This window comes from Coregonus clupeaformis, chromosome 24 (genome assembly GCF_020615455.1).
Source record: "Coregonus clupeaformis isolate EN_2021a chromosome 24, ASM2061545v1, whole genome shotgun sequence".
Lineage (NCBI taxonomy): Eukaryota > Metazoa > Chordata > Actinopteri > Salmoniformes > Salmonidae > Coregonus > Coregonus clupeaformis.
Genome location: NC_059215.1, coordinates 52,314,515 through 52,333,113, shown reverse-complemented (window position 1 = coordinate 52,333,113; position 18,599 = coordinate 52,314,515). Strand labels below are relative to the sequence as shown.

Below are 18,599 nucleotides of genomic sequence, written 5' to 3'. Positions count from 1 at the left end.
TCGGCATTTGGATTGATATGGATTTGACGTTTAAAAAACATATAGATGAGCTGGTTAAGAAGCTAAGATTTAAATGTGGCTTTTTCTACAGAAACAGATCGTGCCATTCTCTAAGCAGTAGGAAGCAGATTATTCAGTCAACCTTTTTATCTGTTCTTGATTATGGTGATATTATTTATCAAAGTGCAACTGCTACTACTCTTAAATCTTTGGATGCCATCTACTATATTGCCCTTCGTTTTGTTTCAGGTAAACGTTTTGAATCTCATCACTGTATCCTGTATCACAAGGTTGGCTAGACTTCACTAAAGACCTGTATATCTCTACATTACTCCCTTTTTGTTTACAAGGGCTACTTCATAAACTTCTGTCTTATCTAACTTTGCTGTTGACTTATAGACAGCTGAGGATTGGTTAACGCTTGAGGTTCCTAGGGTCTCCACCAAGTTTTGTAAATCTGCTTTTAGTTTTAATGCACCGTATTGCTGGAACATAATTAAAAATACATTTAATCTTGATGTTCTTGTGCCGTTCGAGCAAATTAAAGTATTGATTGGGGATTTATTTGTGGAGGAATGTAACTGTTTTTCTGGGTGATTTGTGATGTTTTATTTGTGCTTAGCATGACTGTGTTTTTGTATTTTAATGAGTGTACCAGTCAAAAGTTTGGACACACCTACTCATTCAAGGGTTTTTCTTTATTTTTATGTTTTAATTTGTAGAATAACAGTGAAGACATCAAAACTATGAAATAACACATATGGAATCATGTAGTAACCAAAAGAAGTGTTAAACAAATCAAAATATATTTTATATTTGAGATTCTTCAAATAGCCACCCTTTGCCTTGATGACAGCTTTGCACACTCTTGCATTCTCTCAACCAGCTTCATGAGGTAGTCACCTGGAATGCATTTCAGTTAACAGGTGTGCCTTCTTGAAAGTTAATTTGTGGAATTTCTTTCCTTCTTAATTCGTTTGAGCCAATCAGTTGGGCGTGTATACAGAAGATAGCCCTATTTGGTAAAAGACCAAGTCCATAACATGGCAAGAACAGCTCAAATAAGCAAAGAGAAAGTTTCTTCAAGTGCAGTCGCAAAAAACTTCAAGCGCTATGATGAAACTGGCTCTCATGAGGACCGCCACAGGAATGGAAGACCCAGAATTACCTCCGCTGCAGAGGATAAGTTCATTAGAGTTACCAGCCTCAGAAATTGCAGCCCAAATAAATGCTTCACAGAGTTCAAGTAACAGACACATCTCAGCATCAACTGTTCAGAGCGGACTGTGTGAATCAGGCCTTCATGGTGGAATTGCTGTGATTTATTTAGAATTCAAGGCACACTTAACCAGCATGGCTACCATAGCATTCTGCAGCGAGACGCCATCCCATCTGGTTTGGGCTTAGTGGGACTATAATTTGTTTTTCAACAGGACAATGACCCAACACACCTCCAGGCTGTGTAAGGGCTATTTTACCAAGAAGGAGAGTGATGGAGTGCTGCATCAGATGACCTGGCCTCCACAATCCCCCGACCTCAACCCAAATTAGATGGTTTGGGATGTGTTGGACCGCAGAGTGAAGGTAAAGCAGCCAACAAGTGCTCAGCATATGTGGGAACTCCTTCAAGACTGTTGGAAAAGCATTCCTCATGAAGCTGGTTGAGAGAATGCCAAGAGTGTGCAAAGCTGTTATCAAGGCAAAGGGTGGCTACTTTGAATAATATTTTTGGGTTAGTACATAATTCTATATGTGTTATTTCATAGTTTTGATGTCTTCACCAGTGTCCAAACTTTTGACTGGTACTGTATTTTGTGTTTAATGTGTATTTATATTGTATTATACAGGGCACATTTGGAAAAGATACTTAACTCTCAATATGTCTTCCCTGTCAAAATAAAGGTTAAATAAAAATGAATACATCTCTCTTTTCCTCCCCCCTCTCCTCACATCTATATTTTGGCAGCTGATTATCCAACGAGAGCCAATCCCTCCTATTATCTCATACAGAAGGATGGCAGGTAGGCTAGCAGTTAAGAGCGTTGGGCCTGTATCTGAAAGGTCGCTGCTTCGAATCCCCGAGCCGACTAGGTGAAAAATCTGCCGATGTGTCCTTGAGTAAGGCATGTAACCCTAATTGCTCCTGTAAGTCACTCTGGAAAAGCGTGTCTGCAAAATGACATAAATGTAAGGATTTCATGAGACATGTCTTGCATGGGGGGACATTTTCATTAATTACACCTCATTGCTATCAGGGGCCCTTCTTGCACATTGTTTTTGACTGAGTGCTAACCAGCAGTGGCTGGATGCTGATGCTTATGTCAGTATCCAGGACCGCGTTCACTATGGCACAATGTTGTGAAATGTTCCCAATGACAGAGATTTCTCTATGAAAAGTAAAGTAAGGAATCGTGTCAGCTTTTTAGCTCTGCGACAGTCAGTACATTGCACCTTTCTGAACGCAACCCAGGGTACACAGGAGGCTGCTGAGGGGAGGATGGCTCATAACAATGGCTGGAACGGAGCAAATGGAATGGCATCAAACACATGGAAACCATGGGTTTGATGTATTTGAAACCATTCCACCTATTCTGCTCCAGCCATTACCACGAGCCCGTCCTCCCCAATTAAGGTGACACCAACCTCTTGTGCCAGGGTATGCAGGAGCTGCAGTCTGTCTGTCTGCCAAGTGGTGATAGTGTCCTCAGCAGAAATGTTGTGAAACCATGCCCAGTGTCTGTCTGCCAGGTGAAACCATGCCCAGTGTCTGTCTGCCTGGTGAAACCATACCAAGTGTCTGTCTGCCAGGTGAAACCATGCCCAGTGTCTGTCTGCCAGGTGAAACCATGCCCAGTGTCTGTCTGCCAGGTGAAACCATGCCCAGTGTCTGTCTGCCAGGTGAAACCATGCCCAGTGTCTGTCTGCCAGGTGAAACCATGCCCAGTGTCTGTCTGCCAGGTGAAACCATGCGCAATGTACGTCTGCCAGGTGAAAAACCATGTCCAGTGTCTGTCTGCCAGGTGAAACCATGCCCAGTGTCTGTCTGCCAGGTGAAACCATGCCCAGTATCTGTCTGCCAGGTGAAACCATGCCCAGTGTCTGTCTGCCAGATGAAACCATGCCCAGTGTCTGTCTGCCAGGTGAAACCATGCCCAGTGTCTGTCTGCCAGGTGAAACCATGCCCAGTGTCTGTCTGCCAGGTGAAACCATGCCCAGTATCTGTCTGTCAGGTGAAACCATGCCCATTCTGTGAAACTGTCCACAGTATTTTACTCAGTATCATTCTACTGATAGGATTGCAGTTAATCACCGTCTCTATTTAAACTGTGTTCCCGGTCCACTTCATGGTGGCAGACAGACAGACAGACAGTTGTCAGAGAGCCAGTGGTTTAGTCTCATGCCTGGCATGCTTGGGGTCAGTGGTGAGGGGGGCCGTGGATGGGGGTGGTGAGGCAGGCGGATGGTGCCTGCCCTGGTTGTCCACACAGTGGCGTATTGAACAAGTAAGCACAGTCTCATGTCAGCTGTCAAATAGTGCACAGTCGTAGCGGGAGAGGAGATTGGAAAAGTGTTCAAACAGCCCATTTACTGAAGAGGGAAAGCACACAACGCCGTAACAAAGGTTCTTGATGTTTATCAGTCTGATTTCCAGACCCATGAAAACAGACTGGCTTTGAGGCAGTGTACTGTACACGGACATGGACACATGGACATGGACACACGGACAGGGACACACGGACAGGGACACATGGACATGGACACACGGACAGGGAAACAAGGACAGGGACACATGGACATGGACACACAGACAGGGACACACGGACAGGGACACATGGACATGGACACACGGACAGGGACACACGCACATGGACACATGGACAGAGACACACGGACAGGGACACACGGACATGGACATATGGACATGGACACACGGACAGGGACACATGGACAGGGACACACGGACAGGGACAAATGGACAGGGACACACGGACAGGGACACACGACAGGGACACACGGACAGGGACACATGGACAGGGACACACGGACAGGGACACACGGACAGGTACACACGGACAGGGACACACGGACAGGGACACACGGACAGGGACACACGGACAGGGACACATGGACAGGGACACACGGACAGGGACACATGGACATGGACACATGGACAGGGACACACGGACAGGGACACATGGACATGGACACATGGACAGGACACACGGACAGGGACACATGGACAGGGACACATGGACATGGACACATGGACATGGACACACAGACAGGGACACATGGACAGGGACACATGGACATGGACACATGGACAGGACACACGGACAGGGACACATGGACAGGGACACATGGACATGGACACACGGACACACGGCCAAGCATGGACACTTCTGAGGGTTTACATTACCTGGTGGATTTGCCCTCAGTATATCTGAGTGGTCTTTTTTACTTATTTCTTACCTCAGTTCATGACTCAGAGAGAGGGGGTGTGTCTGTGTGTAAGAGCAGACCAACCATGTGTTCACATACACTACCGTTCAAAAGTTTGGAGTCACTTAGAATTTTCCTTTTTTTCAAAAGAAAAGCAATTTTTTTGTCCATTAAAATAACATAAATTGATCAGAAATATATAAAAAAATAAAATAATAATCTGTGTAGACATTGTTAATGTTGTAAATGGCTATTGTAGCTGGAAACGGCTGATTTTTTATGGAATATCTACATAGGCGTACAGAGGCCCATTATCAGCAACCATCAGTACTGTGTTCCAATGCTTTCTTCTGAAACTCGTCAGTCTATTCTTGTTCTGAGAAATGAAGGCTATTCCATGCGAGAAATTGCCAAGAAACTGAAGATCTCGTACAACGCTGTGTACTACTCCCTTCACAGAATAGCGCAAACTGGCTCTAACCAGAATAGAAAGAGGAGTGGGAGGCCCCAGTGCACAACTGAGCAAGAGGACAAATACATTAGAGTGTCTAGTTTGGGAAACAGACGCCTCATAGGTCCTCAACTGGCAGCTTAATTAAATAGTACCCGCAAAACACCAGTCTCAACGTCAACAGTGACGAGGCGACTCCGGGATGCTGACCTTCTAGGCAGAGTTGCAAAGAAAAAGCCATATCTCAGACTGGCCAATAAAAAGAAAAGATTAAGGTGGGCAGTCTGAGATATGGCTTTTTCTTTGCAACTCTGTCTACACTGTATTTCTGATCAATTTGATGTTATTTTAATGGACAAAAAAAATTGCTTTTCTTTCGAAGACAAGGAAAATTCCAAGTGACCCCAAACTTTTGAACGGTAGTGTATGTTGACATTTTCTTAGTTACCATGCCATGAAACATGCAACTCCCAACCCCCTGCAGTCTCATGTTCAAAGCCAATTTCATGTCGTGAAACACAGTAGGATCGTGGGCGTGTTACTAGATGATTACCTCCATTACACAACCAACCATAGAGGTTCTGGAGCAACACACCAACAACCCTAGAGTGTGTGTGCGCGACTCCCTACGTACTGGGTTTCTGACTGTGTGTGTACCTGTGTGTTGGTAGACAGGGAAGGGGGAGCCCCATTTCTTCAAGGTGAAGACCTTTAAGAAGAACCGTCAGTGTGGGGTGTGTCGTCAGAGTGTGGACAGCACGGGGTCCTTCTGCCGAGGTGAGTCTCTCTCTCTCTCTCTCTCTCTCTCTCTCTCTCTCTCTCTCTCTCTCTCTCTCTCTCTCTCTCTCTCGCTCTCTCTCTCTCTCTCTTTCTTTCCACCCTCCTCCTCCATAGAGGATCCTGTTCAGCTGTCAGTTCTAGCTCTCTCTTTCTCTGTCAGAGCCCTCATGCTGCAGACTCACTGTAAGCTGCTCGTTTTCAAGGACCTTCAGATCAGCTAACATGCTACATCGAATACACCAAATGAACCTGGATGATGGAAGCTGACTAATTGTTCCCTTCTGTCTCCCTACCCCCCTCTCTGTTGCCATCCTTCTCTCTCCAGTGTGTAAAACAGCCACTCACAAGAAATGCGAGGCAAAGGTAAGATTCTTAACCTATTCACTCCTGCGTAACTTGCCCAACTTGTTCTACACTCTTAGAAAAAAAGGTGCTATCCAGAGCTGTCCCCTTTGAATAACCCTTTTTGGTTCCAGGTAGAACCCTTTTGGGTTCAATGTAGAACCCTTTCCACAGAGGGTTCTACAGGGAACCAGAAAAAGTTACTCCTATGGGGACGGCCAAAGAACCCTTTTGGAACCCTTTTTTCTAAGAGCGTATCCTCCCTGTCCCTGCTATGAGCCAGCAGCTATTGATGTGACCGACTGCACCCAAGCCCTATTTGAAAGGGTCATTGATGGAGGAGTGAATGCCAGCTTTGGCCAGGGGCAGGGAGAGACTTGGCAGACTGCAGCGGCTGGCGCCATGCGTTATGGAAGAAGGCATGTGGCAGAGATTGCTTTCCAGTCTTCGTACCATCTTTTCCATCTGAGGAAATAGCCCAAGAGGATAAGGGGATGGGTTTGAAAAGTAGCAAGCCAATACAAGTCCAAAGCCAGTTGGGTTTTTAATATCAGTTTCATCTTTGATGATTTCTATCAAGGAATGGGCACAAACTGGTCTGCAGTAGACCTGGCATAGTATGTAGGCCACTCTTGTCCTGTGGTTTGTAAAGGTCTGGCTGTGTTTCCTCAAAACAATGCTGTTGGTCAGGAAGATACTATTTCCACACTGTTGTGTTTTGTTCAGGCTCTTGTTGTTTGTGGCCTGGTTGTGTTTTGTATGGGCTCTGTTGTTTGTGGCCTGGTTGTGTTTTGTATGGGCTCTGTTGTTTGTGGCCTGGTTGTGTTTTGTATGGGCTCTGTTATTTGTGGCCTGGTTGTGTTTTGTATGGGCTCTGTTGTTTGTGGCCTGGTTGTGATTTGTATGGGCTCTGTTGTTTGTGGCCTGGTTGTGTTTTGTATGGGCTCTTTTGTTTGTGGCCTGGTTGTGTTTTGTATGGGCTCTTGTTGTTTGTGGCCTGGTTGTGTTTTGTTCAGGCTCTGTTGTTCGTGGCCTGGTTGTGTTTTGTTCAGGCTCTGTTGTTTGTGGCCTGGTTGTGTTTTGTTCAGGCTCTGTTGTTCGTGGCCTGGTTGTGTTTTGTTCAGGCTCTGTTGTTTGTGGCCTGGTTGTGTTTTGTTCAGGCTCTGTTGTTTGTGGTCTGGTTGTGTTTTGTTCAGGCTCTTGTTGTTTGTGGCCTGGTTGTGTTTTGTATGGGCTCTGTTGTTTGTGGCCTGGTTGTGTTTTGTATAGGCTCTGTTGTTTGTGGCCTGGTTGTGTTTTGTATAGGCTCTGTTGTTTGTGGCCTGGTTGTGTTTTGTATGGGCTCTGTTGTTTGTGGCCTGGTTGTGTTTTGTATAGGCTCTGTTGTTTGTGGCCTGGTTGTGTTTTGTATGGGCTCTGTTGTTTGTGGCCTGGTTGTGTTTTGTATAGGCTCTGTTGTTTGTGGCCTGGTTGTGTTTTGTATGGGCTCTGTTGTTTGTGGCCTGGTTGTGTTTTGTTCAGGCTCTGTTATTTGTGGCCTGGTTGTGTTTTGTATGGGCTCTGTTGTTTGTGGCCTGGTTTTGTTTTGTATAGGCTCTGTTTGTGGCCTGGTTGTGTTTTGTATAGGCTCTGTTGTTTGTGGCCTGGTTGTGTTTTGTATAGGCTCTGTTGTTTGTGGCCTGGTTGTGTTTTGTATGGGCTCTGTTGTTTGTGGCCTGGTTGTGTTTTGTATGGGCTCTGTTGTTTGTGGCCTGGTTGTGTTTTGTATAGGCTCTGTTGTTTGTGGCCTGGTTGTGTTTTGTATGGGCTCTGTTGTTTGTGGCCTGGTTGTGTTTTGTATGGGCTCTGTTGTTTGTGGCCTGGTTGTGTTTTGTATAGTTTCTGTTGTTTGTGGCCTGGTTGTGTTTTGTATGGGCTCTGTTGTTTGTGGCCTGGTTGTGTTTTGTTCAGGCTCTGTTGTTTGTGGCCTGGTTGTGTTTTGTATGGGCTCTGTTGTTTGTGGCCTGGTTTTGTTTTGTATAGGCTCTGTTTGTGGCCTGGTTGTGTTTTGTATAGGCTCTGTTGTTTGTGGCCTGGTTGTGTTTTGTATAGGCTCTGTTGTTTGTGGCCTGGTTGTGTTTTGTATGGGCTCTGTTGTTTGTGGCCTGGTTGTGTTTTGTATGGGCTCTGTTGTTTGTGGCCTGGTTGTGTTTTGTATGGGCTCTGTTGTTTGTGGCCTGGTTGTGTTTTGTATAGGCTCTGTTGTTTGTGGCCTGGTTGTGTTTTGTATAGGCTTTGTTGTTTGTGGCCTGGTTGTGTTTTGTTCAGGCTCTGTTGTTTGTGGCCTGGTTGTGTTTTGTATAGGCTCTGTTGTTTGTGGCCTGGTTGTGTTTTGTTCAGGCTCTGTTGTTTGTGGCCTGGTTGTGTTTTGTATAGGCTCTGTTGTTTGTGGCCTGGTTGTGTTTTGTTCAGGCTCTGTTGTTTGTGGCCTGGTTGTGTTTTGTATAGGCTCTGTTGTTTGTGGCCTGGTTGTGTTTGGGTCTGGAGATGATAGCTGAATAGCTGAGGCTGGCCTGTTGACTGGTGGTGGCCGGTGCCTTGCCCAGGCAGTGATAGCCATCGGTCCTGCCCAGGAAGGGAGTGGCCAGGCCAGCCTTCGGGGGTGTGGGAGTCTGTCCTCTCAACTGGCCTTAAGAGCTGAGGGGGCTCACCCATGAAAGGTTGTGATTTAGGAAGCTCTGATCCAAGGCAGCTGCCTGGGGCTCATTCAAACCACATACAGAAGTGCAAACACAATCCCCAAATACACATGCTACAACATCCGTCTGGCCCTGAGTGTTTTATAAATTATTGTCCATGAAAATCTGTCTGATTTCAATAAAAATACATGCCACTATGTTACGCTAGTCAACAGCAGCTATTGTAATAACCTTACCTTTACCACAGTCATTGAGGGAGGGGGAGAGAGAGAGAGAGATAGTTAGAGAGAGAGAGAGAGAGAGAGAGAGAGAGAGAGAGAGAGAGAGAGAGAGAGAGAGAGATGTGACCTGAGCGTGCAGGTAAGTATCTGGCCAGATCTGTTTTGTGTTGATCTTGCTGTCTTCACCTTGTTTTCTGTAATTAGAACAAGATCTTGAACACTGTTAGGCTGCTCTCTGCAAGACCTTGAACACTGTTAGGCTGCTCTCTGCAAGATCTTGAACACTGTTAGGCTGCTCTCTTCAAGACCTTGAACACGGTTAAGCTGCTCTCTTCAAGATCTTGAACACTGTTAGGCTGCTCTCTACAAGACCTTGAACACTGTTAGGCTGCTCTCTTCAAGACCTTGAACACGGTTAAGCTGCTCTCTTCAAGGCCTTGAACACTGTTAAGCTGCTCTCTACAAGACCTTGAACACTGTTAAGCTGCTCTCTTCAAGACCTTGAACACTGTTAAGCTGCTCTCTACAAGACCTTGAACACTGTTAAGCTGCTCTCTACAAGGCCTTGAACACTGTTAAGCTGCTCTCTACAAGACATTAAACACTGTTAAGCTGCTCTCTACAAGACCTTGAACATATTTGGCTGCTTTTCACTGTAATCCTGAATGTCTGACTGGGGTATGTAACACCTCAGTTACCTCCTGTCACGCAATTTCTTCATAAATCTGTAGGAATCCTCATTCACTAGGCACCTGTGAACCACTGTGCTCTCATTATGACTGAATTGACAACCTTTAACAGACAAGTGTTGCCATAATGCTTGTGACAAAGTAAAAAAATAAATAAAATGGTATTTTATTTGTCACATGCTTTGTAAACAACAGGTGTAGACAAACAGTGAAATGCTTATTTACGGGCCCTTCCCAACAATGCAGAGAGAAATAAATAAAATAAAGATAATTACACAAGTAATAAATACACAATGAGTAACGATAACTTGGCTATATACACGGGGTACCAGTACCGAGTCGATGTGCAGGGGTACGAGGTAGTTGAGGTAGATATGTACATATGGGAAGGGATAAAGTGACTAGGCAACAGGATAGCAGAAGCAGTAGCAGCAGTGTATGTGATGAGTCAAAAGAGTTCGTGCAAAAGGGGGTCAATGCAGATAGTCTGGGTAGCTATTTGGTTAACTATTTAACTAACTATTTAGCAGTCTTATGTCTTGGGGGTAGAAGCTGTGCAGGGTCTTGTTGTTTCCAGACTTGGTGCATCGGTACCGCTTTTTGTGCGGTAGCAGAGAGAACAGTATATGACTAGGGTGGCTGGAGTCTTTGACAATTTTAAGTTTCTTCCTTTGACACTGCCTGGTATAGAGGTCTTGGATGGCAGGGAGCTCGGCACCAGTGATGTACTGGGCCGTACGCACTACCCCAGGAGGGACTAAGCACACACCCCTGAGGGGCCCCCGTGTTGAGGGTCAGCTTGGCGGATGTGTTGTTTCCTACCCTCACCACCTGGGGGCGGCCCGTCAGGAAGTCCAGAATCCAGTTGCAGAGGGAGGTGTTCAGTCCCAGGGTACTAAGCTTAGTGATGAGCTTGGAGGGGACTATGGTGTTGAACGCTGAGCTGTAGTCAATGAACAACATTCTCGCATAGGTGTCTTCTTATCCAGGTGGGAGAGGGCAGTGTGGAGTGCAATCAAGATTGTGTCATCTGTGGATCTGTTAGGGCAGAATGCGAATTGGAGTGGGTCCAGGGTGTCTGGGATGATGGTGTTGATGTGAACCATGACCAGCCTTTCAAAGCATTTCATGGCGACAGATGTGAGTGCTTCAGGTCGGTAGTCATTTAGACAGGTTACCTTGGTGTTCTTAGGCACAGGGACTATGGTGGACTGTTTGAAACATGTTGGTATTACAGACTGTGTCAGGGATAGATGGAAAATGTCATTGAAGACACTTGCCAGCTGATCAGCACATGCTCTGAGTACACGTCCTGGTAATCCATCTGGCCCTATGGCCTTGTGAATGTTAAACTGTTTAAAGGTCTTACTCAAATCGGCTATGGAGAGCGAGATCACACAGTCGTCCAGAACAGTTACTTCACTGTCCTGTCAGTGCTCCCTCAGGACCAGTTGGTCTTCTCTTCCCAGAATAAAGCATTTCCTGGAAAATAAAGTGACCAGAATGAAGAATTTTGTGTGCTTCTGTCTGTGGCTTCCTCTCTTGTTTCTCCCTATGGCTTCCCATTTTGTACTTCCTGCTGTCGGTCATCCAACCACGAAGTCAACAACCTACAGCTGGCTCATCTCTTGTCTTTCATGAACGATCCCACTTAAAAAATACACCTACAGTTGAAGTCGGAAGTTTACATACACTTAGGTTGGAGTCATTAAAACTTGTTTTTCAACCACTCCACAAATATCTTGTTAACAAACTATAGTTTTGCCAAGTTGGTTAGGACATCTACTTTGTGCATGACACAAGTCATTTCTCCAACAATTGTTTACAGACAGATTATTTCACTTATAATTCACTGTATTACAATTCCAGTGGGTCAGAAGTTTACATAGACTAAGTTGACTGTGCCTTTAAACAGTTTGGAAAATTCCAGAAAATGATGTCATGGCTTCAGAAGCTTCTGATAGGCTAATTGACATAATTTGAGTCAATTGGAGGTGTACCTGTGGATGTATTTCAAGGCCTACCTTCAAACTCAGTGCCTCTTTGCTTGACATCATGGGAAAATCAAAAGAAATCAGCCAAGACCTCAGAAAAAAAATTGTAGACCTCCACAAGTCTGGTTCGTCCTTGGGAGCAATTTCCAAATGCCTGAAGGTACCACGTTCATCTGTACAAACAATAGTACGCAAGTATAAACACCATGGGACCACGCAGCCGTCATACCGCTCAGGAAGGAGACGCGTTCTGTCTCCTAGAGATGAACGTACTTTGGTGCGAAAAGTGCAAATCAATCCCAGAACAACAGCAAAGGACCTTGTGAAGATGCTGGAAGAAACAGGTACAAAAGTATCTATATCCACAGTAAAACGAGTCCTATAGCGACATAACCTGAAAGGCCACTCAGCAAGGAAGAAGCCACTGCTCCAAAACCGCCATAAAAAAGCCAGACTTCGGTTTGCAACTGCACATGGGGACAAAGATTGTACTTTTTGGAGAAATGTCCTCTGGTCTGATGAAACAAAAATAGAACTGTTTGGCCATAATGATCATCGTTATATTTGGAGGGAAAAGGGGGTGGCTTGCAAGCCGAAGTATACCATCCCAACCGTGAAGCACGGGGTTGGCAGCATCATGCTGTGGGGGTGCTTTGCTGCAGGAGGGACTGGTGCACTTCACAAAATAGATGGCATCATGAGAAAGGAAAATTATGTGGATATATTGAAGCAACATCTCAAGACATCAGTCAGGAAGTTAAAGCTTGGTCGCAAATGGGTCTTCCAAATGGACAATGACCCCAAGCATACTTCCAAAGTTGTGGCAAAATGGCTTAAGGACAACAAAGTCAATGTGTTGGGGTGGCCATCACAAAGGCCTGACCTCAATCCTATAGAAAATGTGTGGGCAGAACTGAAAAAGCATGTGCGAGCAAGGAGGCCTACAAACCTGACTCAGTTACACCAGCTCTGTCAGGAGGAATGGGACAAAATTCACCCAACTTATTGTGGGAAGCTTGTGGAAGGCTACCCGAAACGTTTCACCCAAGTTAAACAATTTAAAGGCAATACTACCAAATACTAATTGAATGTATGTAAACTTCAGACCCACTCGGAATTTGATGAAAGAAATAAAAGCTGAAATAAATAATTCTCTCTATTTTTATTTATATTTATTTTTTTCTCTACTTTTTTCTCTCTACTATTATTCTGACATTTCACGTTCTTAAAATAACGTGGTGATCCTAACTGACCTAAGACAGGGAATTTGTACTAGGATTAAATGTCAGGAATTGTGAAAAACTGAGTTTAAATGTATTTGGCTAAGGTGTATGTAAACTTCCGACTTCAACTATATACGCCAAAAGTGTGTTCTCTGTGTAGTTCTCTGTGAGCTGGAGTTGTCCACAGGGAGCGAAGGGGGAGGGAGGGGGGTTCCAGGATTAAGGGTTGGGTAATGTTGCCCATGATGAGCTGCCCAAATAGGCAGGAAGATACATTTCTGCTATTTTGGGAGGAATATTCTAAATTAGTTTATGTTAAAATCAACGACAGGAAGTGTAAAATAGAAATAGAATGTCTGTTTCATCATCGTTAGGGAGTCGGAGTCACCACCTTGTCACAGAGTCATGGTAATTGCCGGGGTAGATAGCGTGGCTTGTTTTTAATGTGGGCATACTAATGAGTGAGTCAGTGTGATGCTGATCAGCGTTAAAACCATAAGCATGACAGCTGACTTAGCAGGTCTGGGGCTCTGCCAGATGACCCTTGGTGGAGGGGAAATAGGCCAGGGTAATTGGCCACTGTTCTGTTATTTTCTGTTCTGAGTGCTGAAAAGTCTCCCTATCATCCCAAGAATGTCTTCTACCTCTCTCCGCCACAGTCAGAGGCAGACCATGGAAATGTGTCCTTTGCCGTGGAGTCACGTCCAGGTTATTGCCATTTGGTAGGTTCATAAAGACATTGAACAGACTACTATGGGATTTTTCCTTTGTTGATCTCTGGCAATTTTGCCTTGCAGATTTTTTCAGTTCTGTTTATTTACCACTGTTTATTTTTGTCCAGCATTGCTCTTTGAATACTTGTTTCACATGGAGGAGGTGGGGTGGAGGAGAGGAGAGGAGGGGGGTTGTCGTGGTCACTGTTAACACTGGCTCCATGACTGAGAGGAGAGGAGAGGAGAGGAGAGGAGAGGAGAGGAGAGGAGAGGAGAGGAGAGGAGAGGAGAGGAGAGGAGAGGAGAGGAGAGGAGAGGAGAGGAGAGGAGAGGAGAGGAGAGGGGTTGTTGTGGTCACTGTTGACACTGGCTCCATGACTGGAAGTCCCACACAGTAATTACAAATACCAGAGGGACACATGTGACCTCTGTCATATCTGTTCTGTTCTGTCCTGTACCCACCCTCAGCTGTTTGGACAGAGCGAGAGGGGGAGGGAGAGAGAGAGTGAGTGAATGGAAGAGAGCGAGGGAGAGAGAGAGAGAGAGAGAGAGAGAGAGAGAGAGAGAGAGAGAGAGAGAGAGAGAGAGAGAGAGAGAGAGAGAGAGAGAGAGAGTGAGAGATAGAGAGTGAGAGAGAGAGAGAGAGAGAGAGCGAGAGAGAGAGGGAGGGAGGGATGAGAGAGCACACCTTGCAATGATTAAGGGGCATTACTAGGTCAGCTTCAGAACGCTCATTAGGTCAGCTTCAGAACACTCATTAGGTCAGCTTCAGAACGCTCATTAGGTCAGCTTCAGAACGCTCATTAGGTCATCTTCAGAACGCTCATTAGGTCAGCTTCAGAACGCTCATTAGGTCAGCTTCAGAACGGTCATTAGGTCAGCTTCAGAACGCTCATTAGGTCAGCTTCAGAGCGGTCATTAGGTCAGCCTCAGAACGCTCATTAGGTCTATTTCAGAACACTCATTAGGTCAGCTTCAGAACGTTCATTAGGTCAGCTTCAGAATGCTCATTAGGTCAGCTTCAGAACACTCATTAGGTCCCCATCCCAGAATGCTCATTAGGTCAGCTTCAGAACACTCATTAGGTCAGCTTCAGAACGTTCATTTGGTCAGCTTCAGAACGCTCATTAGGTCAGCTTCAGAACACTCATTAGGTCAGCTTCAGAATGTTCATTAGGACTACTTCAGAACGTTCATTAGGTCTGCTTCAGAACGTTCATTAGGTCTGCTTCAGAATGTTCATTAGGTCTGCTTCAGAACGTTCATTAGGTCTGCTTCAGAACGTTCATTAGGTCTGCTTCAGAACGTTCATTAGATCTGCTTCAGAACGTTCATTAGGTCTGCTTCAGAATGTTCATTATGACTGCTTCAGAACGTTCATTAGGTCTGCTTCAGAACGTTCATTAGGTCTGCTTCAGAATGTTCATTAGGTCTGCTTCAGAACGTTCATTAGGTTTGCTTCAGAACGTTCATTAGGTCTGCTTCAGAACGTTCATTAGGTCTGCTTCAGAACATTCATTAGGTCGGCTTCAGAACGTTCATTAGGTCTGCTTCAGAATGCTCATACCAGCTTAGTAAAAAGGATTGACTGGGGGTTGGGGATGGTGTGTTTGAAGGGAGAACCTAGCTTGGAGATATTCAGTCAGGTACCTCCAATGGAACTTGATCATTTGACCTTAGACACACCCCACTATATTCTCTATCAGGAGAGTCTATGAGAATGGACAGCTGCCTGAGGGACACTAACCAGCCCCATGCCTGTTGGGCACTATGACATCACCAACGCTCTGACGAGACCCTCTGTGATGAAAGCACAAGGTCATCTGGCATCAGCTCTCAATGCTGATTGGCTTCCCTTTCATCACAGAGGGTCGCAGAATGATATCATGGTTATTTGCATCAATCCAGTGGCCATTTGTTTAGCAAACTCTGCAATCACATGAGCGCTACAGAAACACCGCTAACCAAACAAGTGTCTTGCTGGTGCACACTTGAATTAAAGGGTATCCATACCTAAAAATGAAAATGTCTAGATTTTTCCCAGACCTCAAAGGTCTGAAGTGGTTTAAGCATTGTTGTGGACTTAGAACATCCAGTTTGTTGTTTTTATATAAAACAAGTGTGATTTTGAGAGCGAAATCCTGAAAAAACATGGACAATTGGAAACCTGGAAAAACAAAACAGAGAAACTGAATTTTGAGGGGAAAAAACAGAATTAGGCAAAAAATTTAACCGATTTTATAGGGCCTTACAGTTGGCTAATTAGCATAAATTATAATTGTCGTGGATAAACGCTATGTGAAGACAACAATTGGTTCCTGTACCAATATAATCATATTTACATACAGTGGGGAGAACAAGTATTTGATACACTGCCGATTTTGCAGGTTTTCCTACTTACAAAGCATGTAGAGGTCTGTAATTTTTATCATAGGTACACTTCAACTGTGAGAGACGGAATCTAAAATCCAGAAAATCACATTGTATGATTTTTAAGTAATTAATTTGCATTTTATTGCATGACATAAGTATTTGATTGCCTACCAACCAGTAAGAATTCTGGCTCTCCCAGACCTGTTAGTTTTTCTTTAAGAAGCCCTCCTGTTCTCCACTCATTACCTGTATAAACTGCACCTGTTTGAACTCGTTACCTGTATAAAAGACACCTGTCCACACACTCAATCAAACAGACTCCAACCTCTCCACAATGGCCAAGACCAGAGAGCTGTGTAAGGACATCAGGGATAAAATTGTAGACCTGCACAAGGCTGGGATGGGCTACAGGACAATAGGCAAGCAGTTTGGTGAGAAGGCAACAACTGTTGGCGCAATTATTAGAAAATGGAAGTTCTAGATGACGGTCAATCACCCTCGGTGTGGGGCTCCATGCAAGATCTCACCTCGTGGGGCATCAATGATTATGAGGAAGGTGAGGGATCAGCCCAGAACTACACGGCAGGATCTGGTCAATGACCTGAAGAGAGCTGGGACCACAGTCTCAAAGAAAACCATTAGTAACACACTACGCCGTCATGGATTAAAATCCCTTGCTCAAGCCAGCGCATGTCCAGGCCCGTCTGAAGTTTGCCAATGACCATCTGGATTATCCAGAGGAGGAATGGGAGAAGGTCATGTGGTCTGATGAGACAAAAATATAGCTTTTTGTTTCTAAACTCCACTCGCCGTGTTTGGAGGAAGAAGAAGGATGAGTACAACCCCAAGAACACCATCCCAACCGTGAAGCATGGAGGTGGAAACATCTTTCTTTGGGGATGCTTTTCTGCAAAGGGGACAGGACGACTGCACCGTATTGAGGGGAGGATGGATGGGGCCATGTATCGCGAGATCTTGGCCAACAGCCTCCTTCCCTCAGTAAGAGCATTGAAGATGGGTCGTGGCTGGGTCTTCCAGCATGACAACGACCCGAAACACACAGCCAGGGCAACTAAGGAGTGGCTCCGTAAGAAGCATCTCAAGGTCCTGGAGTGGCCTAGCCAGTCTCCAGACCTGAACCCAATAGAAAATCTTTGGAGGGAGCTGAAAGTCCGTATTGCCCAGCGACAGCCCCGAAACCTGAAGGATCTGAAGAAGGTATGGAGGAGTGGGCCAAAATCCCTGCTGCAGTGTGTGCAAACCTGGTCAAGACCTACAGGAAACGTATGATCTCTGTAATAGCAAACAAAGGTTTCTGTACCAAATATTAAGTTCTGCTTTTCTGATGTATCAAATACTTATGTCATGCAATAAAATGCAAATTAATTACTTACAAATCATACAATGTGATTTTCTGGATTTTTGTTTTAGATTCCGTCTCTCACAGTTGAAGTGTACCTATGATAAAAATTACAGACCTCTACATACTTTGTAAGTAGGAAAACCTGCAAAATTGGCAGTGTATCAAATACTTGTTCTCCCCACTGTATGTGCATAACACATCGATGAAGTCATAGGAATGTACAAGTGCCATTTCTGTGTGTGATTTTCTCCTATGCTAATTGAAAAGCTGAGAAGAACCAGATGGTTTGGGCTGGTGATGAGATGACCAGAATCTGGTTGTGAAATTCCTGCCATGTGGTTCTCAAGGACCGCTCCATTAGACCGCTGTCTGTTTTGATATGTCACGAGGTTCTATGACTCAATGTGGAACAGTGCTACCACCAATGACTTATATACACTACCGGTCAAAAGTTTTAGAACACTTACTCATTCAAGGTTTTTCTATATTTGTACTATTTTCTACTATGTAGAATAATAGTGAAGACATCAAAACTATGAAGTAACACATATGGAATCATGTAGTAAGCAAAAAAGTGTTAAACAAATAAAAATATATTTTAGATTTTAGATTCTTCAAATAGCCACCCTTTGCCTTGATGACAGTTTTGCACACTCTTGGCATTCTCTCAACCACCTTCATGAGGTAGTCGCCTGGAATGCATTTCAATTAACAGGTGTGCCTTCTTAAAAGTTAATTTGTGGAATTTCTTTCCTTCTTAATGCGTTTGAGCCAATCAGTTGTGTTGTGACTAGGTAGGCCTCCTGTAGCTCAGTTGGTAGAGCTTGGCGCTTGCAATGCCAGGGTTGTGGGTTCGATTCCCACGGGGGGGGGGCAGTATGAAAAATATATGCGCTGACTAACTGTAAGTCGCTCTGGATAAGAGCGTCTGCTGAATGACTAAAATATAAAAATGTAGGGGGGTATACAGAAGATGGTAAAAGACCACGTCCATATTATGGCAAGAACAGCTCAAATAAGCAAAGAGAAACGACTGTCCATCATTATTTTAAGACATGAAGGTCAGTCAATACGGAACATTTCAAGAACTTTGAAAGTTTCTTCAAGTGCAGTCGCAAAAACCATCAAGCGCTATGATGAAACTGGCTCTCATGAGGACCGCCACAAGAATGGAAGACCCAGAGTTACCTCTGCTGCAGAGGATAAGTACATTAGAGTTACCAGCCTCAGAAATTGTAGCCCAAATAAATGCTTCACAGAGTTCAAGTAACAGACACATCTCAACATCAACTGTTCAGAGGAGACTTTGTGAATCAGGCCTTCATGCTC

At 44.8% G+C, this 18,599-nt stretch overlaps 1 protein-coding gene across 2 annotated transcripts in view; it reads left to right on the top strand.

The window, feature by feature from the left end:
* Positions 1-18,599, top strand: part of LOC121537812 (tensin-2-like) — a 56,136-nt gene that overhangs the window by 16,397 nt on the left and 21,140 nt on the right. For both annotated transcript variants that reach the window (XM_041845413.2, XM_045207339.1), the window contains exons 2-3: positions 5,566-5,671; positions 6,000-6,037. In XM_041845413.2, the coding sequence (XP_041701347.2) occupies positions 5,566-5,671; positions 6,000-6,037 (144 nt within the window). The remainder of the gene's footprint in view (positions 1-5,565; positions 5,672-5,999; positions 6,038-18,599) is intronic.